The sequence below is a fragment of the Podarcis cretensis genome (genome assembly GCF_951804945.1).
Source record: "Podarcis cretensis genome assembly, chromosome: 16".
Lineage (NCBI taxonomy): Eukaryota > Metazoa > Chordata > Lepidosauria > Squamata > Lacertidae > Podarcis > Podarcis cretensis.
Genome location: NC_137186.1, coordinates 11,169,994 through 11,196,148, shown reverse-complemented (window position 1 = coordinate 11,196,148; position 26,155 = coordinate 11,169,994). Strand labels below are relative to the sequence as shown.

The window sequence follows — 26,155 nt, the reverse complement described above, 5'->3', positions numbered from 1 at the left end:
TAACATATTTGCACCCCCTGGCACCAACTCCAGGAAGCCCTGGGGGCCCAGGCACCCACAATTTTTTGTTGTCGTGGGTGCCCAGCACCCACCCTGCAGGGCCTCAGACACGACTTCTGGGAGAGCGGAGGTCATGTTTGAGGCCTCGCAGGGTGCGCGATGTCATGTGATATCGTGATGTCATGTGACATGCACCACTGGGCACCCATCATCCCAAGTTGGTGCCATTGTTTGTATCTGATAGAACAGGGGTCAACAAACTTTTTCAGCAGGGGGCCGGTCCACTGTCCCTCAGACCTTGTGGGGGGCCGGACTATATTTTGATGGGGGGGAAATAAACGAATTCCTGTGCCCCACAAATAACCCAGAGATGCATTTTAAATAAAAGGACACATTCTTCTCATGTAAAAACACACTGATTCCTGGACCATCTGTGGGTTGGATTTAGAAGGCGACTGGGCCGGATCCTTAGTTTGCCTACCCATGTAATAGAGGAAATTAGGGGCGGGGGGGGGGAATTTATTAGCCAAGAAGCTACCAACTCAGTCATATAGAATGTTGTGTGTGTGCATTTTCCCTTCCTACTGTACTTGTGTGTCCTCTGCAGCTTTCCCGGAATAAGCTGTGGTAAAGATGAATCTACTCGAGCCATTTAGACTGCATTCATACTATGCCTTTTAAGCACTACCATGCCACTTCAAACCATCATGACTTTCCCCCAAAGGATTCTGGGAGCTGTTGTTCCAGTTCCTCTCATTTTCTCACTTTTCCAGCCTCAGGTTCGGGTCTGAGGTCATTCTGCAATATTCTTCTTTAAAACAAAGAATCTTCGTGAAAGTCAACCCACAATTTAGTGCAAAATTCATCTCCATATCTTTAATGCAAATTTCCCTAATATGCTTTTTGGCAAAGCCGTTTCCTCTAATGTAATACACCCCCTTCTATTTTAACTTACGTATGCTCTGATTTCCTTACTCCCATGTGTTATTGTACACACTACTCTGCACGAGAAAGGCGCTGCAAAATTCAGAGGCGTGCCGGTTGCTAACACAGGAGGAACTGTTGCAACTGCTGCCGCTGTCGTGGGGCAGCCGGGAATCTTGAGATCTAGCCCTGGGGCCAGAAAAAAAAAGCAGCCTTTCAGGAAGGATGTGAGGCCTGGTTGTTTGGCGCAGTCTCCAGCAGGGTGTGGCTGCCGGTTTTGCTGCTGGGCTGAAGGCCTCCCCACTTTGAAGGGGCTGGCCTAAAGCCGTCGCAAGCCAAACAGCCTCTCTTCCTCGTTCTCCCTGCAGCTGCGAGCAGAGGCCAGAAAAAAAGCTGAAGGAGGAAACGGCAAGGAGGGTGGGTATACAACTTCTCTCTCACCCTGATCCGGTGCTCAGCCCTTGCGATGCCTCACAGTCAGCCTGCAGGGGTGTTGTCTGGAGGCAGGGAATGTGCAAGAGATGCTCTTATCTCCAGAGGAGGTTGCCCCAGGCCTAGTCTACATTTGGGGAGCTCAGTTGGGGAAGAGCATGGGTAGGCAAGCTAAGGTCCGGGGACCAGATTCAGCTCAATCGCCTTCTAAATCCGGCCCACGGACGGTCTGGGAATCAGCATGTTCTTACATGAGTAGAATGTGTGCTTTTATTTCAAATGCATCTCTGGGTTATTTGTGGGGCATAGGAATTTGTTCATTATTTTTTTTCAAAATATAGTCCGCCCCCCCCCACAAGGTCTGAGGGACAGTGGACCGGCCCCCTGCTGAAAAAGTTTTGGGGTAGAGCATCTGCTTTGCATAAAGATCTCCATCGTCGCAAGGTATGGCTTGGCAGTGTGGTGTAGTGGTTCAGAGCGGTGGACTCGTAATCTGGGGAACTGGGTTCGCGTCCCCGCTCCTCCACATGCAGCTGCTGGGTGACCTTGGGCCAGTCACACTTCTTTGAAGCCTCTCAGCCTCACTCACCTCACAGAGTGTTTGTTGTGGGGGAGGAAGGGAAGGAGAATGTTAGCCGCCTTGGGACTCCTTCGGGTAGTGATAAAGCGGGATATCAAATCCAAACTCTTCTTCCCTGCCTGAAACTCTGGACAGCCACTGCCCATCAATGTAGCTCATTCTGAGCTAGATAGACCAACTGAGTCTGTCTAATGTGGCTTCTGAGTTTCTGATTAATTCAGAATCACAAGGGCAAGAAGGACCATAACTCAGTGCGGGGGAGCACATGCTTAGCATGTATAGAATCATGGAAAAGCCCTAAACGGCCTCGGTCCAGTATACCTGAAGGAGCGTCTCCACCCCCATCATTCTGCCCGCATGCTGAGGTCCAGCGTTGAGGGCCTTCTGGTGGTTCCCTCATTGCGAGAAGCAAAGCTACAGGGAACCAGGCGGAGGGCCTTCTCGGTAGTGGCGCCCGCCCTGTGGAATGCCCTCCCATCAGATGTCAAAGCGATAAACAACTACCTGACATTCAGAAGACATCTTAAGGCAGCCCTGTTCAGGGAAGTTTTTAACGTGTGATATTTTACTGTATTTTTGGTTTCTGTGGAAGCCGCCCAGAGTGGCTGGGGAGGCCCAGCCAGATGGGCGGGGTATAAATAATAAATTATTATTATTATTATTATTATTATTATTATTATTATTTGGAAGGGACCTTAGGCATCATGGAGTCCAACCGCCTTCAATGCAGGAATCTCAGCTAAAGCATCCAGGGCTAAACCGCTGCTTTAGAAACCTCTGAAGAAGGAGAGTCCACAACCTCCCGAGACCTTTTCCATGATCAAACAGCTCTGTCAGAAAGTTTTCCCCCTTATTGCGTAGTCAGAATCTCCTTTCTTGTACCTTGAAGCCGTTGGTTTGAGTCCTGACCTCCAGAGGAGCAGGAGAGAACAAGCTTGCTCCCTCTTCCCTGCGACAGCCGAAGATATTTGAAGATGCAGAAGATCCCGGATCCTATCTGTATCCGTAGAAGGCGGCTTAGGCCTTTAGGCAACAGCATCTCACGGCTGGGCCCCGGATATTTCGTGCCTGAGTCATCAGGGAGCAAATGCAGTGGTACCTCAGGTTAAGAACTTAATTCGTTCTGGAGGTCTGTTCTTAACCTGAAACTGTTCTTAACCTGAGGTACCACTTTAGCTAACGGGGCCTCCCGCTGCTGCCGCACAATTTCTGTTCTCATCCTGAAGCAAAGTTCTTAACCCGAGGTACTATTTCTGAGTTAGCAGAGTCTGTAACCTGAAGCGTCTGTAACCCGAGGTACCACTGTAGCGGCTCCCCTTTTACACAATGCACACAGGTCTAAAATGCAATGCCCTAGCACCCAAGGCTGGCAAAGGAAGCTGGAAAATCCCACAGATATTTCTCTCCCTCCCCGGTGGTGAAAAAATGCAGAAATGTGAAGAGAAATAGCTCAGCCTTTCATGACTAGTTGTGGGCAGGGAATTTGATTTGCACCGTAAGGCGAATCTGCATAATTCACACTTTCTGAAAGAATCCGATATTTATTTATTTATTTATTTATTTCCCGGCACCGTGGTGGGGGCAATGTCAGTACTGTCGTACCTTGACTCCCGAACGCCTTGGGAGTTGAACGTTCTTGCTCCCGAGCAATACAAAACTGGAAGTGAGCGTTCTGGTTTCCGAATGTCTGATGGGGCTTCCGCGGCTAATCAGAAGCCACGCTTTGGTTTCCAAATGTTTCGGAAGTTGAACGGACTTCTGGAACAGATTCTGTTTGACTTCCAAGGTCCGACTGTGTTAGTGTATGCTGTTATTTTTCACCGCTCGCAAAAAGTCTGGGAAGGGTGGGTTTACTGCGCAAGAGCACTAAGCAGCGTTGAAAGCATGATGGAACATAGGAAGCTGAATCAAAGGATAGTTCCATCTAGCTCAGAGCTGTCTGCACTGACTGGCAGCAGCTCTCCAGGGTTTCAGGCAGAACCTGATAATACAGTGGTACCTCGGGTTAAGAACTTAATTCGTTCTGGAGGTCTGTTCTTAACCTGAAACTGTTCTTAACCTGAAGCACCACTTTAGCTAATGGGGCTCCTGCTGCTCCTGTGCCGCCGCTGCATGATTTCTGTTCTCATCCTGAAGCAAAGTTCTTAATCCAAGGTACTATTTCTGGGTTAGCGGAGTCTGTAACCTGAAGCGTATGTAACCTGAAGTGTATGTAACCCGAGGTACCATAATAATAATAATAATAATAATAATAATAATAATGGGGAGCAATTGCTGGCTTTGTACACCAACCACCGAGCAGATATTGTGGACTTAGAACCGAGCTGGTAACTCTTTAACCAGGGAGAGGGGAGGGGTGGCTGGGTGAGGGGAGGCCTGGAGGCCTGGCAGTCGGGGCAGAGTCTACCTGGGCCTGGAGCGAAGCCGGGAAGCTTTGAGAGGGAGGCGTGCGAAGATGGAGGGTGCGTCTGGGCTAGGCCTGGGGAGGAAGGGACGGGTAGAAGGTGGCTGCTGGCCGGGCCTCTCCAGCAGATGGAACGGAGGTGGGTGTGGAGAGCGCACCATGCTCTGACCATGAGGCTGCGCCGTGATCTGCAAGCGCTGCCGTGACGCGTCCGTCTGCCTTCCTGCCCAGAGCTTGCATTCAGGAGTGCTTCTTCCTTCTCCCACCCCCTGCACGCAGGTAAAATCTCGATTCTCCCAGACGACATGGCCAGCCTCACCCAGGAGCTGGGCACTGCTTTCTTCCAGAAGCACCAGCTGCCGGCGTCCATGGCAGACACCTTCCTGGAACACCTCTGCCTGCTGGACATCGACTCGGAGCCCATCGCCGCCCGCAGCACAGGAATCGTCTGCACCATTGGTATGGCACCGGTCCATAGCTGAAGTGCTTCTCACCCGCCCTGCAGAAGCGCTGCAGGGAATCTAGTGAATTCTAGCGAATTGTGAATATAGGATTGGGTGTACATGCACCAGGCCTGTTGAAATCTCACAAGCTCAATAAAATTTCTATAGTACAGTGGAACCTCGGTTTTCAAACGTAATCCATTCTGGAAGACCGTTCGACTTCCAAAACGTTCGGAAATCAAGAACTCAGTATGGAAGCCTCAGTAACAATAGGGAAACTCCAAACAGAAGCCACATGGCATGTTCGGCTTCAAAAAATCATTTGAAAACTGAAGCAGTTACTTCTGGGTTTTCAGCATTCAAAAGCTGAAACGTTCAATTCTGAGACTATCGAAAACCAAAGTTCTACTGTATTTAGTGTCAGGTTTGGTCTGCTGCATAAGGAATCATCCCTCCCAGGGATTAACAAATTTAAAAACACTTTTGCAAAATAGGAAACAGTAGGATAAATTATGCTGGAGGGATGAGAAATATGTGTGTGTCTTGAATTTATCAGAGTTTAAAGCTGATTGTTTATTGTTGCGAAATGTGTGTTATTTTGATGCAGAATAGATAGATAGATAGATAGATAGATAGATAGATAGATGACAGATAGATAGATGATAGACAGACAGACAGACAGATATAGATAGAGATAGATGATAGATGATAGATAGATAGATAGATAGATAGATAGATAGATAGATAGATAGATAGATAGATGATAGATAGATAGATAATAGATAGTTAGATAGATAGATAGATGATAGACAGATAGATAGATAGATAGATAGATAGATAGATAGATAGATAGATGACAGACAGACAGACAGATATAGATATAGATATAGATATAGATATAGATATAGATATAGATATAGATATAGATATAGATATAGATAGATGATAGATAGACAGATAGATAGATAGATGAAAGGTAGATAGATGATAGATAGATAGATAGATAGATAGATAGATGATAGATGATAGATAGATGATGGATAGATAGATACTGTAGATAGATGATAGGCAGATAGATAGATAGATAGATAGATAGATAGATAGATAGATAGATGATAGATGATAGATAGATGATGGATAGATAGATACTGTAGATAGATGATAGGCAGATAGATAGATAGATAGATAGATAGATAGATAGATAGACAGACAGACAGACAGACAGATAGATAGCAGTGGCTGCTAGCCATGATGCCTATGCTCTGCCTTCTAATGCTTCTGAATACTACTTGCTGGACACTGCAGGAGGGGAGAGTGGTCTTGTGTTCGAATCCTGCTTCCAGGTTTCCCACAAGCATCTGGTTGGCCACTGTGAGAACAGGATGCTGGACGAGATGTCTCTCTGGCGTCTTCCATAAGGCTCTTATTTTCTTATGTTATGCTCTTACGTTTTTCATTTAAGGGGAGGGGGGCAAGATTCCTTGCGATCAAAAATAAATACCTCTGCACTCAACACACCCCTAACTCCTGGAATTTACTGCCACAAACTGTGGCGGTGCTCTAAGCGAAAAATCAGACCAATTGATGATAGAAGAGGAGGCAGAAGAGGAATGCTAACCAGCACAGCAAAATGGAAAGTCCATAGCTAGAGGCAGTGAATCAGAGAATGCCAATTATTGGAGAAAGGGAAACAGGGTTCATGGCTTGCCTGTGAGCTTCCTGGCAGCGTCTGGCTGACCTCTGTTGGAAACAGGATATTCGGCCAGAAAGGTGGTCCCTATGTACTTATGTGCACACTTAGCACACCCACTTCCCCTGGGGCGTTTGGGGAAAATGAACGATTCCTGTTAAAGACTGAGTTGGGTCATTTGACAGGACGTAGCCACTGGCTAGGGACGCGGGTGGCGCTGTGGGTTAAACCACAGAGCCTAGGGCTTGCCGATCAGAAGGTCGGCGGTTCGAATCCCCACGATGGGGTGAGCTCCCGTTGTGCGGTCCCAGCTCCTGCCCACCTAGCAGTTCGAAAGCACGCCAGTGCAAGTAGATAAATAGGTACTGCTCCAGTGGGGAGGTAAATGGCATTTCCGTGTGCTGCTCTGGTTCACCAGAAGTGGCTTAGTCATGCTGGCCACATGATCCAGAAGCTGTATGCCGGCTCCCTTGGCCAATAAAGCGAGATGAGCACCGCAACCCCAGAGTTGGCCACGAGTGGACCTAATGGTCAGGGGTCCCTTTACCTTTACCTTAGCCACTGGCTTGGTGACACTGGGAGGTGAGGGAGGATGTGTCAGTACGGTTCTTTGTCCCAGTGACCCAATGCTCCCCATCTCCTCTTTCAGGCCCTGCTTCCCGCTCGGTGGAAATGCTCCGTGAGATGATCAAGGCTGGAATGAACATTGCACGGCTGAACTTTTCGCACGGCTCGCACGAGGTATTGAGTATTAAGCCATTTCCTTCCCCAAGAGGGTGGGGTGTCATGTCCTGGTCTGATGCTGGATCCCACGGGGAAAGCTGAAGGTTTCTGGACCAATGGACAGGTCCGAGTTGAGCCACTTGCACCAACAAATCTAGGACACGACTGAGGCGTTTTAGGCCTCAGCCTCCAGATTCCCTCCTTGACAGGAGCGAGCCAGCAGTAAATCACACCGAGCTAGTTGGAGTTAACTCTTTATTAGCAAAAACAGGATCTGCACAGGAGTGTCAGGGCTAACGAGCGCAACAACTCATCCCTGGCAGGTCTTGCCCCCATGAAGCAGTTGTAGGATGTGAAACATAAGAGCAGTCAAGTACAACATTCCTAGAGTGAACATGTTTGCACATGGGGAGGAATGTTTGTCCAGCCAGCAGGAAAACTTCCTGTTTCCTTCTGGGCTGGGACAGACTTCCTCTGCATGTGACTAGAGGTGGGTGTGGCCTCACCTGTGCAGGTAACGACAAAAGCACAGGGCAGGGCAGCCATCTCTCTCTCTCTTTCACCACATGCATCGAAGAAACAACATCTACTAAGCCAAAGATGCCAAGTGTTTGTTACTTCATTAAGCTAAGTCTGCCTTCTGGGATCTGATTGGGAACAGAGTGTGAGTAAACTCTTTTTATACTTTTATAGAAGACTGTGTTGTGTCTTATCTTTTATGAGGGAATAAGCGGGAAATACCAGAACAGTTATTATAGAGGCTTTAGCGAGCCTGAGCAAAACACATCCATTGCAAATTTAAAAGAAGGGAATGTTACTCTGCTGAAGTTGTGGAACTTGTTAACACAAGTTGGATAAGGATATAATCAGACAATATATCCTCTCCTGCATCCCTGAACATTCCCACAGCAGTTGCTGAGACTGAGAGTCCCCACCTCCCCACAGCTGCCTAAGTCCCCTCCTCTCCAGAGTTTTCCCCAAACAATTGGAGACTGTGTCTGTTCAAAGCCAAACTGTCCTCCACCCTTCTCATGCCTCTTCTGGTTCTGGGAAACTGGGGGAGAGGGAAGTTTGTGGCAGAAGGAGGGGGAGACCCCTGTGATTCTTCACCAGCCTGACCCATCTGTGTGTCTTGGCCCCCCTCCTCTCCAGCTCTGAGCCCTGACTCAGATCCAACTCTGCATCCGTCTCTACACCTTGGGCTCTGTGCTCAGAGGTTGGGTGTCACGACTCAGAAGTCAGATTCCCCCTTCTTCAGTGAATGAGGAAAGGATCCACTGACTCCCCCCCCCCCCACCACCACTGTGTTCTCTTTCAGTACCATGCAGGATCCATTGTGAATATCCGGAAAGCAACGGAGAGTTTTGCCTCCAACCCGCTCTTCTACCGACCAGTGGCCATTGCCCTGGATACCAAAGGCCCGGAGATCCGCACCGGTGTGGTCAAAGGGGTAAGATTGGGAATGAATGGTTCAATATTTGGGTAGTTCCCCCATGAAATACATGTTTGCCAGTTGGTTGTCTTGGTTATAACAGACTAGGCTGTTACAGGGAACCAGGCAGAGGGCCTTCTCGGTAGTGGCACCTGCCATGTGGAACGCCCTCCCACCAGATATCAAAGAGAACAACAACTAGGTGATGGAGTACATGGAACTGGCTGAGATGACTGGCAGAATACGGGACCAAGGAGAAGAGTCGGTGGAAGAAGATTGGGAAAAAATTAAAGTTTATCTTCAAAAATATTGCAAAATTAAGGATTGCTAGAAAGATGTTGGGAAAAGAAAATTATGTGGTTTTAGTAGAAATGACATAAAGGATTAAGTAAAAATGAATTGGTGAAAGAGAATGTAAAATTATAGTATATTAAGACAAATTATTAAGATAAAAATAAGGTTGGTAGGATTTGCTGAAATAACAAATTGAATTAGAATACAAAAATGGGAGGTGTGAGGAGGTCAAGGAAATAAGTGAATGTAAGTAAGTGATGTACAGGTTTGACTTGTTTTTTTTATCTTTTTTCTTCTGTTCTCTGGTTTTTGATGATTTTTTTATATGTATTGTTTTTTCTTTTTTTCTTTGTTATTATTTTCTCTTTTTTTCTGTAATCTTTAAAATCTTAATAAAAATTTATTTTTTAAAAAAGAGAACAACAACTAGCAGACTTTTAGAAGACATCTGAAGGCAGCCCTGTTTAGGGAAGCTTTTAATGTTTGATGCATTACTGTATTTTAATATTTTGTTGGAAGCCGCCCAGTGTGGCTGGGGAAGCCCAGCCAGATGGGTGGGGTATAAATAATAAATTATTATTATTATTATTATTCCTGTCTGGCCTGTTGCTCAGCAACGTGCAGGACTCTCCTCAGGTGGGGTGTCAGAGAGGGAGGTGAGCCAGCAGGACTGGGACTGTCCTGCCGCTGGGTATCAGGGGCAACCTTTGACCTCACTCTCTCTGAGTCTGCGCTCACACTGAGACTCAGCCTCCAGCTCTGTCCCGGAAGGGCCTCCTCCTCCTGACCCCAATTAATCTCTCAAAACTCCTGCTCCTTCTAGCACCTCCCAGCTTGTTCCTTCCCCAGACTGTTCCCCAGTGTCCCACCACCATGACCCGGTGTCAGGGAGTCTTGATAACAAACGGGCGCAGTTAATTAAGAATAAGATTTATTGCGAAAACAGAGTTCACTGGAGCGGCAATCACAGCCGTCCGCCTATAAATCAAAGATGACCCTTCTAAGGAGGGTGTTTCTGGTGAGACCAGAAACAACCGAACTTCCTCTTGTGATGTATTCTGTCTTGAAGACCCCCCATATGCCTAGACCTTGGACTAAGGGGGTCAGCTCCCATCCCTTCCTCATTCTCTGAAACAGTACTTCCGTGGTCCTTCCTGCTCTCTGAGCTGCTTGTGTTTGTAGCCCCTGCATTTTGTCCTTCGCTGGTGTGCTGGCAAGCTGCCGGCTAACTCTCCCCCATTCTGTCTTGCAGTTAACCCTCTCTCTTCCTGGCTATTCCCTTCACTAGGAGCTGGTTGCAAACTTTCCCTGGGAGTTGGCTCATTCATGACAGCGGGGGTCTAAATCTTCTTCTTCTGTGTCCTCCCTGGGGGGCTCTTTGGCAGGCGGCACCACTACTCATCCAGCCAGTCCCTGTCAATCTGCTCTGCATGCAGAAGGCCCCAGATTCAATCCCCAATGATTCCAGCCAGGGCTGGAAGTATTCCCTGCCTGAATCCCTGGAGCATCCTAACAGCAGAGCAAAAGCAGCTGGTTCCGAAATTAAAAATTGCAGCCCTAATCAATAGTTTAATAGTAGAAGTAGTAATAATAATAATTTTTTATTTATACCCCGCCCTCCCTGGCTGGAGCCGGGCTCAGGGCAGCTAACACCAGTAAAATTACAATAAAATAATTAAAAAACCCAATTTAAAATACAGGTTAAAATATAATTTAAAATGCAACATCATTTTAATAGTAGCCCAAAGATCAAAACCATAAGGGGAGGGAAACATAAGGGTCAGACTGAGTCCAAAACAAAGGCCAGGCGCAACAGCTCTGTCTTGCAGGCCCTGCAGAAAGATGTCAAGTCCGGCAGGGCCCTAGTCTCTTGTGACAGAGCATTCCACCAAGTCGGGGCCAGTACTGAAAAGGCCCTGGCCCTAGTTGAGACCAATCTAACCACCTTGCGACTTGGGACCTCCAAGGTGTTGTCATTTGTGGACCTTAAGGTCCTCTGCGGGGCATACCAGGAGACGTGGTCCTGTAGGTACGTGGGCCCTAGGCCTCATAGGGCTTTAAAGGTCAAAGTTCTTAAGAAATAACTGAGTGCTCACGTGGGTGTGGTCTCCTTCTGCAGGGTGTGGAGCAAGAAGTGGAACTGGTGAAAGGATCGCGGGTGACGGTTACGACAGACCCAGCCTTCCAGGAGTGTTGCGACCAGAACACTGTCTGGCTGGATTACGTCAACTTGCCCAAAGTCATCAAAGTCGGAGGACGGATCTTCATTGACGACGGCCTCATCTCCTTGCTGGTCAAGGAAATCCGTACGTACCCTTCTCCACTTTCCACGGATTGGAGGCCCACCCTTTTGCCTCTCGCTGCTGAGGTGGGTGGTCTCCATCTTTCTTTTTCCCCCAAATAATATTTATTATTTTCAGTAAATAAACATAATAAAAAAGAAAAGATTAACAATAATAAAGACAAACAAAAAATAGGAGAAAAGGAAAAAAGAAAAAAGATACAGACAACATATTGCCACTTAATTAATTAAAATTAAGTGCCATCCATCTTCATAGACATAGTATTTGACCTCTCCGAATCTCTTCCATCTGAATTTCTTAGTAATTATATGTAGCAGTTTCCCATATCAGTGTTTCAAAAGACCATTTCACAGTCCTAATCATATTACATAGCTTTCCTTATTGTACATTTTCTTATTTATAAATTTAATTCCATTTTAATCCTAGGCCTAATTGTTTCTTTCAAGTGGTTACATATCTTTGGTCTCCATCTTTCTTATGCCTCAGCCTAGCATCTCCTGTCCAGGAGCAGCCAGTGGTGTCAGGAAGTAGCCAAGGAGAACGGGGCATTCACAGATCAGAGAAAGATAGTAAACACCGGCTAACTTACAGTTAGTTTCTTTATGAGGCAAGCAGAACAGAGAACACACAGAGACTCCTAAGTGTTGCTCTTGTGTAGATGAAGCAGTTGAGCATACTGGCTTGTAACTCCCCCCTCCACTCCTTATCCATCTGTGTCAGGCCCCTCCCTACAGCAAGCCCGAGTAATAATAATAATAATAATAATAATAATAATAATAATTTTTTATTTATATCCCGCCCTCCATAGCTGAAGCCAGGCTCCTCAGAGCGGCTAACAACAATAAAAGTAACTCAGCATTCTAAAATCAATCCATTCTAAAATCAATTCAAAATCAAATTAGTGTCAACCATTGGGCTAGAGTTCTGTGAGGATTATCGAAGGAGGGGGTCGGACTGCGCCTTGCCAAAAGGCCTGGTGGAACAGCTCTGTCTTGCAGGCCCTGTGGAAAGATGTCAAATCCCTCAGGGCCCTAGTCTCTTGTGACAGAGCGTTCCACCAGATCGGGGCCAGTACTGAAAAGGCCCTGGCTTTGGTCGAGGCCAGCCTAACCTCCCTGTGGGACCATCTCTGTTTCTGCCTGGCTCTCTGCTCTGTAAAGTGAAATAGATGCCTTGTTCTGGGTGTGGGGGCTTGCAGGTTGTCAGCAGAAAAAGCTGTCAGGGTGGCTCTGTGGTGGAGCGGCCGAGTCTGATTCCCTGCTGGGGAACCTCCCTGTTTCCTCCTCCTCTTCATTCTCCTCCAAGCTCCCTGTGCTGGTCCAGGGGGGGAGGTTACTGTGGGGCATGGTCCAGGACCTGAGTTGAGGGTCGGCAGACAGTCTTCCTCGGGTAAAGCGGGGTCCACAGAGGGAAGCCGGGCAAGGACAGGAACTCTGGGGGAAACAGGACTGGATGCTGGCCGAAACAGCTCACCAACGACGTTGCTCCTGCAACCTGGGACAAGGCTGACTGGCCTTTATCTTCTCTGAGGCCAGGGGCGGTCCCGGCCCCCAGGAGACCCGCCTCTCCTGGCCTTAAGGCGAGCACTCCTCCTGGGAGAAACCAGTTCCCTTCGCCTCTCTGCCCTGAGCCTCTGCAGTTCAGGAGAGGCTGAAGGGTTACTGGGCCCAGGGGGAGACTCACCTGTAGGCACGGAGTCCTCAACCACCTCTGGAGCCAGAGTGGATTCACCTGGTTCCTGCTCCTGAGGATCCGGCACAGGTGCAGGCGCTTTAGAATCAAGGCCCTGCCCCAGTTCAGCCGGCCCTGGAGGTGGGGACTCCTGTGCAGGCTGGGATTCCTCCGGTTCAGCCTCTGAATCGGATTCCCAGGCCATCACACTCCCAGCCTCCAGTACTTCCCAGTTCTTCCGCTGCTCTGGGGTGTGGCACGTTTCCCACCACCAGGATCCAAATCATTTCCCTCTGTGCTTTCCCGGGGGGGGGGGGGGCTCTTGGTAAGGCAGCTTCCACTCCTCCTCCTCATCCTGTATACCTGAAAGAGCGGCTCCACCCCCATCATTCAGCCCAGACACGGAGATCAAGCGCCGAGGGCTTTCTGGCTGTTCCCTCATTGCGAGAAGTGAGGTTACAGGGAACCAGACAGAGGGCCTTCTCTGTAGTGGTGCCCGCCCTGTGGAATGCCCTCCCTTCAGATGTGAAGGAAATAAGCAGGCATCTTATCTTTAAAAGACATCTGCAGGCAGCCCTGTTTAGGGATGTTTTTAATATTTAATGCTGTATTGTTTTTAACACTTGATTGGAAGCCGCCCAGAGTGGCTGGGGAAACTCAGCCAGATGGGCGGAGTATAAATAATAAATTATTATTATTATTATTATTATTATTATTATTATTATTATTATTATATTATTATTATTATTATTATCCAGACACTCCCTGACAAGTGGGTTAGGTGGGGATAGGTACCTGGCCTCCCAGCAGCAGCATCACGGCTGCTTACCAGCAGGGGGAAGGGCGAGGTGGCAGAGAGGTTGTCTCTGTGTGGTTGCACTGTTGGGACCATTGGGTTTGCTCTGCAGTTGCTTCCCTTCTCGCCTCTCTCCTTCCCAGGAGGCCAGGTGTGCAGTATCACCTATCTCTGCCGGCCACTCCTGCTAATTCAGCACCCTGGACAGCACTCTCCCTGATAAGGCCTGGGGGCATGTCCAATGTCCGTTTCAGGGGCCTAATCCGGCCTGCTGGTCCGTTTAATCCACCCCTGTGGCAGTTTATTTGCTGGGGTTAAAAAAAACCTCAACAACTTGAACCCTAAAAAAATAATTCTGGGGTAAAATCATAAAAAGGCTCAACAACTTCAAACCTCAACAACTTTGGTTGGTCCTTTGGTCGGCCCTCACAGCCCTTCACTTCATCAAATCTGGCCCTCTTTGAAAAAAGTTTGGACACCTCCAATATAGTGGCTACTGGGCAACAGATCCTTGTTCCCAGAAACAGCAATTGAGGTGGTTGCATAAAGTTAGAGTTTCCTCGTAACGTCCGGAATTCAAACAGCATCCAGGGGGAATTTCGGCAAATCCTCCGATTTTTTGAGGCCAACAGAACCAGGGAGTGTGTTATGGTTCTCTGTTCAGCATTGTTTTATATAACAACAACAACAACAGCAACAGCAACAGCAACAGCAACAACAACAACAACAACAACAACAACAACAACAACAACAACAATTTATTACTTATACCCCATCCATCTTGCTGGGCCTCCCCAGCTGCTCTGGGCGACTTCCAACAAGATATTAAAAACACAATAAAACATCAAACATTAAAAACTTCCCTAAACAGGGCCACCTTCAGATGTCTTCTAAAAGTCAAATAGTTGTTTATTTCCTTGACATCTGGTGGGTGGGTGTTCCACAGGACGGGTGCCACTACCGAGAAGGACCTCTGCCTGGTTCCCTGTAACTTGGCTTCTCGCAGCGAGGGAACCACCAGAAGGCCCTCGGCGCTGGACCTCAGTGTCCGGACTGGATGATGGGGGTGGAGACGCTCCTTCAAGTATACAGTGGTACCTCAGGTTAAGTACTTAATTCGTTCCGGAGGTCCGTTCTTAACCTGAAACTGTTCTTAACTTGAAGCACCACTTTAGCTAATGGGGCCTCCTGCTGCTGCCACGCCACCGGAGCACAATTTCTGTTCTCATCCTGAAGCAAAGTTCTTAACCTGAAGCACTATTTCTGGGTTAGCGGAGTCTGTAACCTGAAGCATCTGTAACCTGAAGCATATGTAACCCAAGGTACCACTGTACTGGGCCAAGGCCATTTAGGGCTTTAAAGGTCAGCACCAACACTTTCAATTGTGCTTGGAAATGTACTGGGAGCCAATGTAGGTCTTCGTACCGAGTTTCTTTTGGACTGCTGGTTATGGGTCATGATACAGAGATTGAGTGATTTATTCAGTCCTGGTATGAGCCTTCTCCTCCCCATTCTCTTTGTCTGACCCCGTCTCACAGGCCCCAACGGCTGCATCACAGAGGTGGAGAATGGTGGGATGCTGTGCAGCCACAAGGGGGTGAATCTGCCGGGGGCCGAGGTGGACTTGCCGGCGGTCTCCAAGCGGGACACCCAGGACCTGCAGTTCGGCTTGCAGCAGGGCGTCGACATCGTTTTCGCCTCCTTCATCCGCAAGGCCAGCGACGTGGCTGCTATCCGGAAGGTTCTGGGAGAGCAGGGCCGCAATATCAAGATCATCAGCAAGATCGAAAACCACGAGGGAGTCAAAAAGTAATTTCCAGCTTCTACGTTTTCCTGGCCCTGTAGACTGGAGGTGCAGCCCTCCGGGCCTGCAGGGCTTAAGAATCTCACCAGGCCACAACCCCTCACTTGCCCTGCTATGTTCCCTCCTTGGGTGATTTTGCCTGGCAGAAAATTGCCCTTGAATTCTGATACTCTTTCTCGCTTGCCTGGATAGAAAATAGAAAAGGGTGTGGGAATAAACATTTGTTGCTCTGCCCACTTTTGCTTCTGGCCCCGCCCACCACTGGAATGTGGCCCTCAGAAGAACACCTGGAAGAGAATATGGCCCTTGGGCCAAAAGGGGCTCCACACCCCTACCATACACAGTCTCATGGGTTAGATTTCTGCCCCTAAGCCAATTTCCAGTGTATTTTAGGCTAGCAGAATAAAGCCATCTGTGGTGTGTTGGGAGAAGAAGAGATTAACCTGCTTTCTTGGATCAATCTTCACTTTAAAAATACATATCACATGGGACATTTTTGTTAAGAGGTGAAGTATTCCTTATTCTTAGGGTTTAAACATAACAATGTAGATTTATATTCCTCTCTACAGATCCATAAGTCAATCAAACCAACACAAAGGTTGCTATCTGGTATCGCATCTGCCATCCTGTGAATTAGCAGCTTTCATTTTACAAAAAGGGAGCACGTTCCTAGTCCTCATGACTTTGTAGAAAACCTTGAGCACTTGCAAGCATATTTTTTAAATGGGGAGGGGGTGATCTGGGGGGCCTGGAATAAAACACCCTGAATCTGAATATTCAGGAGCTACATATATCACTTAAGGGACGCGGGTGGCGCTGTGGGTTAAACCACAGAGCCTAGGACTTGCCAATCAGAAGGTCGGTGGTTCGAATCCCCACGACGGGATGAGCTCCCATTGCTCGGTCCCTGCTCCTGCCAACCTAGCAGTTCGAAAGCACGCCAGTGCAAGCAGATAAATAGGTACTGCTCCGGCGGGAAGGTAAACGGCGTTTCCGTGTGCTGCTCTGGTTCGCCAGAAGTGGCTTAGTCATGCTGGCCACATGACCTGGAAGCTGTACACCGGCTCCCTCGGCCAATAAAGCAAGATGAGCGCCGCAACCCCAGAGTCGGCCACAACTGGACCTAATGCTCAGGGGTCCCTTTACCTTTACCTTTACATATATCACTTGATGATTTAACTATGAGAGAAGCTAGATTTCTCCATGCAGGAGAGCCCTCTCCATGCAGGAGAGCTATCGCTTTTATTTGGCCTCATTGCAACCTCTCCTCTCCCTGGCAGGTTTGACGAGATCCTGGAAGCCAGCGATGGCATCATGGTGGCGCGTGGAGATCTGGGCATTGAGATCCCCAGCGAGAAGGTTTTCCTGGCTCAAAAGATGATGATTGGGCGATGTAACCGTGCAGGGAAGCCTGTGATCTGTGCCACTCAGGTGAGCTGCTGAGAGCAGGGGAACTGGGGGTAGACTGCCTCTGAACATGGGGTCTCCATGTCCAAATTAGCTGCCTCACGAGGGAGTTCAGTCAGATACCATCCTTTCTATCCATTAGAAAAGAGTGGTTTAAAGTGGACCACTTCTCACTCTGGCTCTCAATATTCTTTAAAAAAAGGGATGAGGACTAGATGGACTATTGGCCTCATCCATCACCATCTTTGGTCCTTACACCTCACCTCCAATGTTGGAGGCAGCATGCTGGGAATCACAAGTGGCGGAAGAAGGATTCCCAAAGACATCTTGTTAGCTTTTGTGAGAACAGGATGCTGGACTAGTATTGGTTGCAAGGGAAAAATAGGGAGAAATGAGAATTCTTGGGTGCCAAGATCCAAGTTTGGGGCAAGTCCTCTTCGTTGAGAGAACCCCAGCAGAGATTTAAAACTGCAAAATACGCAGCAAAGTAAAGTGTGAAAATATAGGCTGTTGGACCTCTAAAATATGCGCTTGTGATTTCCTGATTCCCCACACTTGGAAAGTTTAAAAAATGGTTTACTTACCAACTTTCCAGAGGTTGGATTAATGTGCTTCAGAATAAGTTGCACAGGCACTAAAACTTAGCTGTTACAAAGTGGTTAAAGTTCCTAAATTATTGGTATAGGAAATTGAGAATGGCTTGTGAGAGCCATGTGGTCTGAGCTTGGAGCAACCAGCTCAGACCTCTTGACACGCTGAGCTTCTCGGGTAGACTGGAGGGGAAAAGAAGCTTGATTATCTAGTTCCTCCCAAAGTTTGCTAACCATGCCGGGACAGCTTATTCTATGGTCTTAACCCCTACATGCATTAATTAGACTTAAGCATGCTGGTTAGATGAGGCTTGGTTATCTCACAATGGGTCATTGGCCTCATCCACCCACTGTAAAAAACAGAGAGGCTGCTGAACAACGAAATATTGGCCTAATCCAGCAGCCAGGCTCTTCTTATGTTCTTATGCATTAAAAAAAAATACTGATAAATGCACAACTTTTTCAAAAATCAAAATAGAAATAAAATTAGCTACTGTATTTTTCGCTCTATAGGACGCACCGGACCACAGGAGGCACCTAGTTTTAGAGGGGGAGGACAAGAAATTTTTTTTCTCCCCCTCTCTGCACAGCGCTCCTTCAGCGAAGCGGCAGGAGAAACGGAGCCCCTTCCATTTCTCCTCCCGCTTCGCTGAGGGGGCGCTGCGCAGCTCTCCTTGTGCAGCACCTCTCCAGCAAAGTGAAGCCTCCAGAGGGCAGCGGGAGCTCCCGGAAGCTTCACGTTGCTTTTGCTGAAGCCATGGAGCCTGCATTCACTCCATAAGACGCACACACATTCCCCCTTAATTTTTGGAGGGGGAAAAGTGTGTCTTATAGAGCGAAAAATACGGTATGTTAGAATGAACACATACAGTGGTGCCTCGCAAGACGAAAAGAATCCGTTCCGCGAGTCTCTTCGTCTTGCGGTTTTTTTGTCTTGCGAAGCAAGCCCATTAGCGGCTTAGCGGCTTAGCGCTATTAGCGGCTTAGGGTCTTAGCGGATCAGCTGATAAGCGGCTTAGCGGATCAGCTGATAAGCGGCTTAGCAGATCCGCTGTTAAGCGGCTTAGCGGCTTAGTGGATCAGCTGATACGCGGCTTAGCGGATCAGCTGATAAGCGGCTTAGCAGATCAGCTGTTAAGCGGCTTAGCGGATCAGCTGTTAAGCGGCTTAGCGGATCAGCTGTTAAGCGGCTTAGCGGATCAGCTGATATGCAGCTTAGCGGCTTAAAAAAAGAGGGGGAAGGGAAAAAAACCCGCAGGAACTTGCAATACATTTTCGTCTTGCGAAGCAAGCCCATAGGAAATTCGTTTTGCGAAGCACCTCCAAAACGGAAAACCCTTTCGTCTAGCTGGTTTTCCGTCTTGCGAGGCATTCGTCTTGCGGGGCACCACTGTATAATGAAGGGACCTGTGAAAAGGGACACACTTACAGTTTCCTTCCTCTCTCCCGGGCAGATGTTGGAGAGCATGATAAAGAAGCCCCGCCCCACGAGGGCAGAGACCAGCGATGTGGCCAATGCAGTTTTGGATGGAGCTGACTGCATCATGCTGTCTGGGGAAACCGCCAAGGGGGCGTATCCTGTGGAAGCTGTGCGGATGCAGCATGCGGTATGTATCCGGTTCTTCCTTTCAATTACCTCTTCCCATATATATATATGGGTGGCTGGCTGGCTGGCTGGGAGCATGACAGAACAATAAACAATACCAGAATCTGCTAAGAATTAGTGGTTGTGGCAAGCATGATCTGCAACAAAATATTTAGAACTTTTAGAAGACATCTTTTAGAAGACAAACTTTTAGAAGACATCTGAAGGCAGCCCTGTTTAGGGAAGCTTTTAATGTTTAATAGGTTATTGTATTTTAGTGTTTTGTTGGAAGCCGCCCAGAGTGGCTGGGGAAACCCAGCCGGATGGGCGGGGTATAAATAAATTATTATTATTATTATTATTATTATTATTATTATTATTATTATTATTGGATTGTGGAGTGTGGAGTTCAGGGTTCCAGCCAGCCAGCCAGGCCCTGCTCTGTGATACCCTTACACTTGAACTTGGAAGGATAAACATCCCCCATCCATTACTCTGTGGTCTGAATCAACTGCTGTCCCTTCCACGTTTGAACTTACGTCTTATAATCGTCAGTCTTGTTTGGATATCTGTGCTGACTGATGGACTGCAAATGTACGGGGGTTGTGTTCTGGGTCATCACGCATGATGGTGGGGCATGCATAAATCCATTCCATCCTGTTCCACCCTCTTTTCCGGCCACTTCCGGATCTCCACGATGTGTGTGTGCATGTTTGGACATCAGTCGGATGCACATCGATTGGCCGTTGCCTGTATGTAGTTATGTGCATGTGTGGATTGGTGGATGATTCAGAATGATAAGATAAGCCAATGTTGCTTATTTTTTCTTTGTTATATCTGCAAAATAATAATAATAATAATAATAATAATAATAATAATAATACAATAACAATGTGCCTAAGGCAGCTCAAAGCAACCTGTCCATCGAGTGTTCATCCTTCTTTGTTTTCATAAACCTTGCATGGAAATTATGTTACACCCGATGTTCACTATGGGGGAATAGCTCAAAGGGTAGATTACATGCTCTGTATTTGGTCTGCCAAAGGTACCAGGATCAACTTCTGACAGCTCCAGTTTTCAAAGGTAATAATTAGGGATGAGGGAGCAGTTTGGTACAGTGTGCATTTAAACCTGTACTTTTTGAAACAATATGCAAACCAGATACACAGCCATCCTTGAAAATTCACATTTCTCTGAATTTCTTGATGCGGTTCTCTTCCCCAGGCAGTGTTTACAAAAATACAGTGGTACCTCGCAAGACGAAATTAATTCGTTCTGCGAGTTTTTTCGTCTTGCGATTTTTTCGTCTTGCGAAGCACGGATTTTGGAAAAGCTTCAAAAATCACCAAAGACTTCAAAAACCTCAAAAAAGGCTACCACACCGCGTGCTATGAGTTGCTCCTCGAAGTCAAGTCGCAACTGCACCCCCTGAATGCACGGTTTTAAGAAAAAGGAAACAAACTTGCAAGACAAAGGAAACAAACTTGCAAGACGTTTTTGTCTTGCGAAGCAAGCCCATAGGGAAATTCGTCTTGCGAAGCAACTCAAAAAATGAAAAACTCTTTCATCTTGCGAGTTTTTCGTCTTATGAGGCATTCGTCTTGCGAGGTACCACTGTACATGATTTAGTGGGAGGTGTGCACCAGAGGGGAGAGACTCAGGAAAATAACATACAAGAATGCATTAGGGTTGGGGAAATGGCTTGCCAAAAGGTGTGCAATAGTCAAAACTGCACAACAAAATGTGTCTGCTGATGAATTTTCATGTGGGTTGTGAAAAATAAACAAATTGAAAATTTATGCAAAATGTATGATTGGGGGGAAAACAGAAATGAAGAGTGTTGAAATGGACAAATCCTTCCATCCCCAGCAGCGAGTGATGGGGAATATCTTCCTCTTGAGATGCTGCCTGCCAGAGCAGACAGTATTGGGCCAGCATTAATGTCAATGTCCCTCCTGCACAGATTGCTCGAGAGGCGGAGGCCGCCATGTATCACCACCAGCTCTTTCAAGAGCTGCGCCGCCTGACTCCGCTGAGCCAGGACCCCACGGAGGTGACAGCCATCGGCGCTGTGGAGGCTTCCTTCAAGTGCTGCGCAGCTGCCATTATCGTCCTCACAACATCCGGCAGGTGAGGTCAAGGGTGGGATGCTCGGAGTGGCTGGGACCCCAACCTGTCTGTCAAGCAGCCAGTTGTACAACCCAGATCCCGTCACCTTAGTGCAGAGATGGAGACCCGGGGCAGATCTACACTCATGGTGTTTAACGTTAAGGAAGGGTTAAGGAATGGCTTTGATAACCATGTGGCCACATGAAGTTCTGCTTTTAACATTCATAATTATGTTATTAAAATGTGACACCCAAGGCCGCTGCAGAGCAACCAGCAACTAGCAGTAGGCAAAGTGTGTTTTGACGGAGGTAAGAAACGCTTTATTTTACAAGTCTCCCTTGATGTTTCAGAACAATATATCTAATATCGTTCTAATAACATTAAACAGGCCCGTGTAGATCCAGCCCTGGTGTTCCTTCTTTGAGTAGACCTATTGAAGTTAATAGACATGGCTAACATAGATCCACTCATTTAAATGGGTCTACTCTGTATAGGAGTTATGGCACATTCACACCATAAATTTAAACAGTCATTGCTTCCCCCAGAGGATTCTGGGAGCTGTACTTGAAGAGGGCTGGGAGTTGTTAGGAGACCCCCTAGTCCTTTCACAGAGCTGCAATTTCCAGAGTTTGCAGTGAAGAGGGACTGATAGTTAAACTACTCTGATTAAAGCTCACATCTGTTGTTCTACCCACTTTCGCCTCTGCCCTGGCCAAATAATATAATAATTTTATTATTTATATGCAGCCCATCTTGACTGGTTGCCCCAGGGCCTTGCAGAGCCAGGCTGAGGCCCGGTCCAGGTAGATAATGTGCCCTCCCATTCCGCGCTCCTCTGCGGAGCCAATCGCAGGCCCCGACCCAGACGCCGGGGAAGCTTTTCTCTCGTGTTGCCAGCCATGGCCCCAGGGAATCCACCCACTGCCGCCGCTGCCTTTGCGCCTCCTTGTTCGCCCCAGTGCATCTCCTGCAATTGTGAATATGCTGACAGAGGCCCCCTTTGGAATCGGAGGCCTGGGCCAAGTGGCCCATATGGCCCCCTCTCTGTCTGGGCCTGGTTGCCCCAGCCGCTATGGATAGCTTCTGGAAAAATATTGAAACATAATGAAACATCAGACATTAAAAGCTTCCTGAAGAAGGACTGCCTTCAGATGTCTTCTTGAAGTCGTGTAGTTGTTTATTTCCTTGACATCGGACGGGAGGACGTTCCACTACCAAGAAGGCCCTCTGCCTGGTTCCCTGTAACCTCGCCGTGAGGGAACTGCCAGAAGGCCCTCAGCGCTGCACCTTCAGGTAGGAACGAATGATAGGTGGCCCTTGAAAAGTCATCCAGAAGGCAATGTGGCCCTCAGGCTGAAAAAAGGTAGTTGGTTGTAGAAGCATAACTGTGAAGACCACTCAGGAACCTTGAATGTTGGTAATGACAGATATAAGGAGTCTGCACCGTGAATACTCCCAGATTTGCTGCCTCACCTTTCCTCAACTCAGGTCTGCTCAGCTGCTGTCCCGCTACCGTCCCCGGGCCCTCATCATCGCCGTGACCCGCGATGAGCAGGTCGCTCGCCAGGCCCACCTCAGCCGCGGTATCTTCCCAGTCCTGTGGCGTGGGGCCACCCAGGAGGTGTGGGCGGACGATGTTGATCGCAGAGTGCAGTTTGGCATCGAGATTGGTGAGTCTGCCCAAGGACCTGCCATCTTTTCTTCTCCCTGGCTGGGCTCCTGGGAGTCTTTTACCTGCTCTGTTGCAGGCAGATATCTAAATAGTGCAAGCCCCTCTTGATGCTGCAACTTCTCGCCAGGAAATGTGGCGCCTGTTTAATGGTAGCTTCTCATGCATGCCCCTTCGAGGGCCTCAGCGAAAGGCAGCGGCCCTAACTCACTCCTTGCTTATGCAAGAAGGGTGTGTTTGAGAGGACAGCTCCTTCAGGAAGCAGTGGGAAATCTGTGGCCTCAATACAGCCCCCAGTCTAATGTCAGGGGGTCTTTGGACAGTGGCAGAGAGAGAGGGTGGCATGCACACACAAACACACAGTGCTGTGGAATCCTGCAATGGGCAAACCCACCTACTCACTTTCCATTCCATTCTTCTCCAGTCCGTCAGGAGTAGCTCAGTAACGAAACACCTGGCGTCAGTGAAGTTAACTCTTTATTCAAAGAAAAAGTGCAGGCCTAGTGGTCACAGCAACCCATCCCAGTAGATCTTGCCCCAATGAGGCAGTTGCAAGGACCGAAGGTCCCCGCCTGCCCACTGCTCCCTAAGACTGCTCTCCCGGTTCCTTCCCCAGCAGCCTAAGACTCCGCTGTCTTGTCTCTCTTTCCCCCACCCTCTTTATTTCTCTGTGGGTTCTGGGGGAGCAGGCAGAAAGGGAGCTGGTCACACAGCAGGAGGGCGAGACCCCCTGGCTTCTTCAGCAGCCTGGCCACCCCCTCCTCTCCAGCTTCTGCTTCTACCTCTGAGTCTGAACCGCTCTCTGCCAGTGCATCTTCCTGCTCACTAAACCCCGTTGCCTCTTCATCCTCAAACACTTCCTCCTCCCAGCCTGCTCCCTCTGGCCAGTCATCGCCATCCCAGCAACACTCCCCTGGCTCTGAGCCTTCTTCCCCAAGGGGTTCCCTGGGGGGGGGGGTTCCCCAGCTCCTCCACATCCAGCCAGCCCAAGAGCGCAACCCTGTTAGATCACCCTCTTCCCTAGAGTGTGGAACCCTTGGGTCGAAAAACAACACACACACCCCAGCTCTGTCTCACAGGAACATCCAGCACTCTATGATCTGGAAGGGCATGACTTCTGGCTCTCCTTACCCTTACCCTTCTTCCTTTTCCTGATCCCGTCTTCCGCTCTCCCTTCCCAGGCCGGGTGCGAGGTTTCCTGCGGTCCGAGGACTTGGTCATCGTGGTTACAGGCTGGCGGCCTGGAGCAGGTTATACCAACATCATGAGGGTGCAGCAGGTTCCGTAAGCACGACGAGAGGCACCCCCCAAAAAAAATCCCCGTCAAGAGAGATGCCCATGCCCTATGCCATTTCACAGCTGAAAAATGGGGATATGCCTATAAAGTCCCTGTGCTTCTGGCAAGGGTTACCTACAGGTCATACAAGCTGCCTCTTGTTTTCCTATATATGAGCTATGTTTGTTTTCTGCCTGCTGTTTCGGCTGACTGTGCACCAACTCTAAAAAGCCTCTAAAAGCCAAGTGGGTGCTTCATCTCCAGTTAAAGATCCATTTGGGGAAACGCTATTGTCCTTCAGTCTGTTGTCGACTGTTCCTAAGATGTAGAGACCTTGGCGGATGAGGCACCTCTAAGAAATACGTGGCTGCCAGTGCTGCAGGTGTCTTAGTGTTTAAGCCACTTAGTGGTGGCAGATCCTCAGACCTGGGTGGCAGAGGGCATGCAGCCCTCCAGCCCTCTCTAACTGGACCTTGTAAGTGTCCACAGGTCACAGCCCTCACTGGCCTTACATTACCCCGAGTGCTTTTGCCTGCCTGAAATGGGAACTTGGATTGTGCCTTTTGCGTCTCCGCATGGAAGCTGGGGAGAGGCAGGTGCTGGGATGGGGGAGAAGCCCGATTCAGTTCACATCTGAAGGCAAATCTACTAAACGCACACTTTCTGAAACAATACACAAACTGGAACACACAGCAGCCATCTTTCGAAATTTGCACCCCTCTGAACTTTGTGCTCGGAGTTTTGCGCTCAAACTTGCACCCCTCTGAATTTTGCGCTCTGACTTTTGCACTCCTTTTAAGAAAAAATATAAACATTGAAGGAAAATGTGCTTTGTATTATGCAAAATGTTCTGTTAGGATAAAGTCATACGGAAATCCTCTTCGAGGCCAACCTGGCAAACATAAACCCATAAATAAACAAACAAACACCCACCCTCTTCCAACCCCTCATGGGCAATCATTTCCTCCTCTTTCAAGAGATGCTGCGTCTGATCTTTCTGCACAGGGAAGCAGGAGACAAAGTCTCTCTCCCCCCGCCCTTCCTTCCCTGATTGCCAATCTGTCCCTGATCTGCCATGATCCCGTAATCCCATCTAAACCTTCTTTAATCAATCCCAGAAGCGCACCCATTAATCCTTCCCTCCAACCAGTGGTGGCCTCCCAGTCTTTGGTTGGGACTACCACCAACTCCGGGACTCTCTCTGTGTCTGTGTGTGCTTGTGCAGATGGAAAAAGCATTGTTGGCTCCCACTCAGAAAAGGAGGGGCGTTGTGCTCCGTTACAAGTCCCTGGGATAGCTCAGTCGGTAGAGCCACGAGACTCTTAATCTCAGGGTTTGAGCCCCATGCTGGGCGAAAGATTGCGGCATTGTACTAGACGATGCGGGGTTGTCCTAGAAGACGATCCTCGTGGTCCTTTCCAACTACAGTTCCGTTATCTGATTCTAAGCAAATGCATGCAAGAGGAGGAGAACAGTGGCAGCTATTGCCCATCTGAACTGGTAGGGCAAAAGGCAGGGAGCCCAACAGTGGGTGGTGCCAGAGCCAATGACAACAACAATTTATTATTTATACCCCGCCCATCTGAGTGGGCTTCCCCAGCCACTCTGGGCGGCTTCCAAAAAAATATTAAAATACTGTAATACATCAAACATTAAAAGCTTCCCTAAACAGGCCTGCCTTCAGATGTCTTCTAAAAGTCTGGTAGTTGTTCTCTTTGACATCTGGTGGGAGGGCGTTCCACAGGGAGGGTGCCACTACCGAGAAGGCCCTCTGCCTGGTTCCCTGTAACTTGGCTTCTCGCAGTGAGGGAACCGCCAGAAGGCCCTCGGCGCTGGACCTCAGTGTCCGGGCAGAACGATGGGGGTGGAGACACTCCATCAGATATACTGGACCGAGGCCGTTTAGGGCTTTGAGCTAGACAAGGGACAAGGGAAAAGCAGACCCCAGTCATTTTTTAGAACTGCAACCTCAGGAGTTCCTTTGAGTGGAGTGTGTTCCCTGATTAGCTGGGCTTCCTTTGCT

The 26,155-nt window shown here is 48.4% G+C and overlaps 1 protein-coding gene across 3 annotated transcripts; it reads left to right on the top strand.

Moving 5' to 3' along the window:
* Positions 1-1,192: 1,192 nt before the first annotated feature.
* Positions 1,193-24,417, top strand: PKLR (pyruvate kinase L/R). 3 transcript variants are annotated; one of them, XM_079958154.1, is made up of 11 exons: positions 1,193-1,341; positions 4,620-4,799; positions 7,123-7,214; positions 8,515-8,646; positions 11,042-11,228; positions 15,231-15,501; positions 16,777-16,927; positions 18,948-19,100; positions 21,042-21,208; positions 22,676-22,857; positions 24,038-24,417. In XM_079958154.1, exons 2-11 carry the CDS (start codon positions 4,646-4,648, stop codon positions 24,142-24,144), a joined length of 1,596 nt encoding a protein of 531 aa, XP_079814280.1. In that variant the 5' UTR covers positions 1,193-1,341; positions 4,620-4,645; the 3' UTR covers positions 24,145-24,417. The 3 variants fall into 3 exon arrangements, with proteins under 3 accessions (XP_079814280.1, XP_079814281.1, XP_079814279.1); XM_079958155.1 differs by lacking the exon at positions 1,193-1,341 and adding an exon at positions 1,707-1,800; XM_079958153.1 differs by lacking the exon at positions 1,193-1,341 and adding an exon at positions 4,315-4,398.
* Positions 24,418-26,155: the final 1,738 nt, after the last annotated feature.

Coding starts and splice junctions, on each gene's coding strand:
- PKLR (XM_079958153.1), top strand. Junction 15,502..16,776: donor AACCACGAGGGAGTCAAAAA/GTAATTTCCAGC, acceptor TCTCCCTGGCAG/GTTTGACGAGATCCTGGAAG. Junction 22,858..24,037: donor GCAGTTTGGCATCGAGATTG/GTGAGTCTGCCC, acceptor CTCCCTTCCCAG/GCCGGGTGCGAGGTTTCCTG.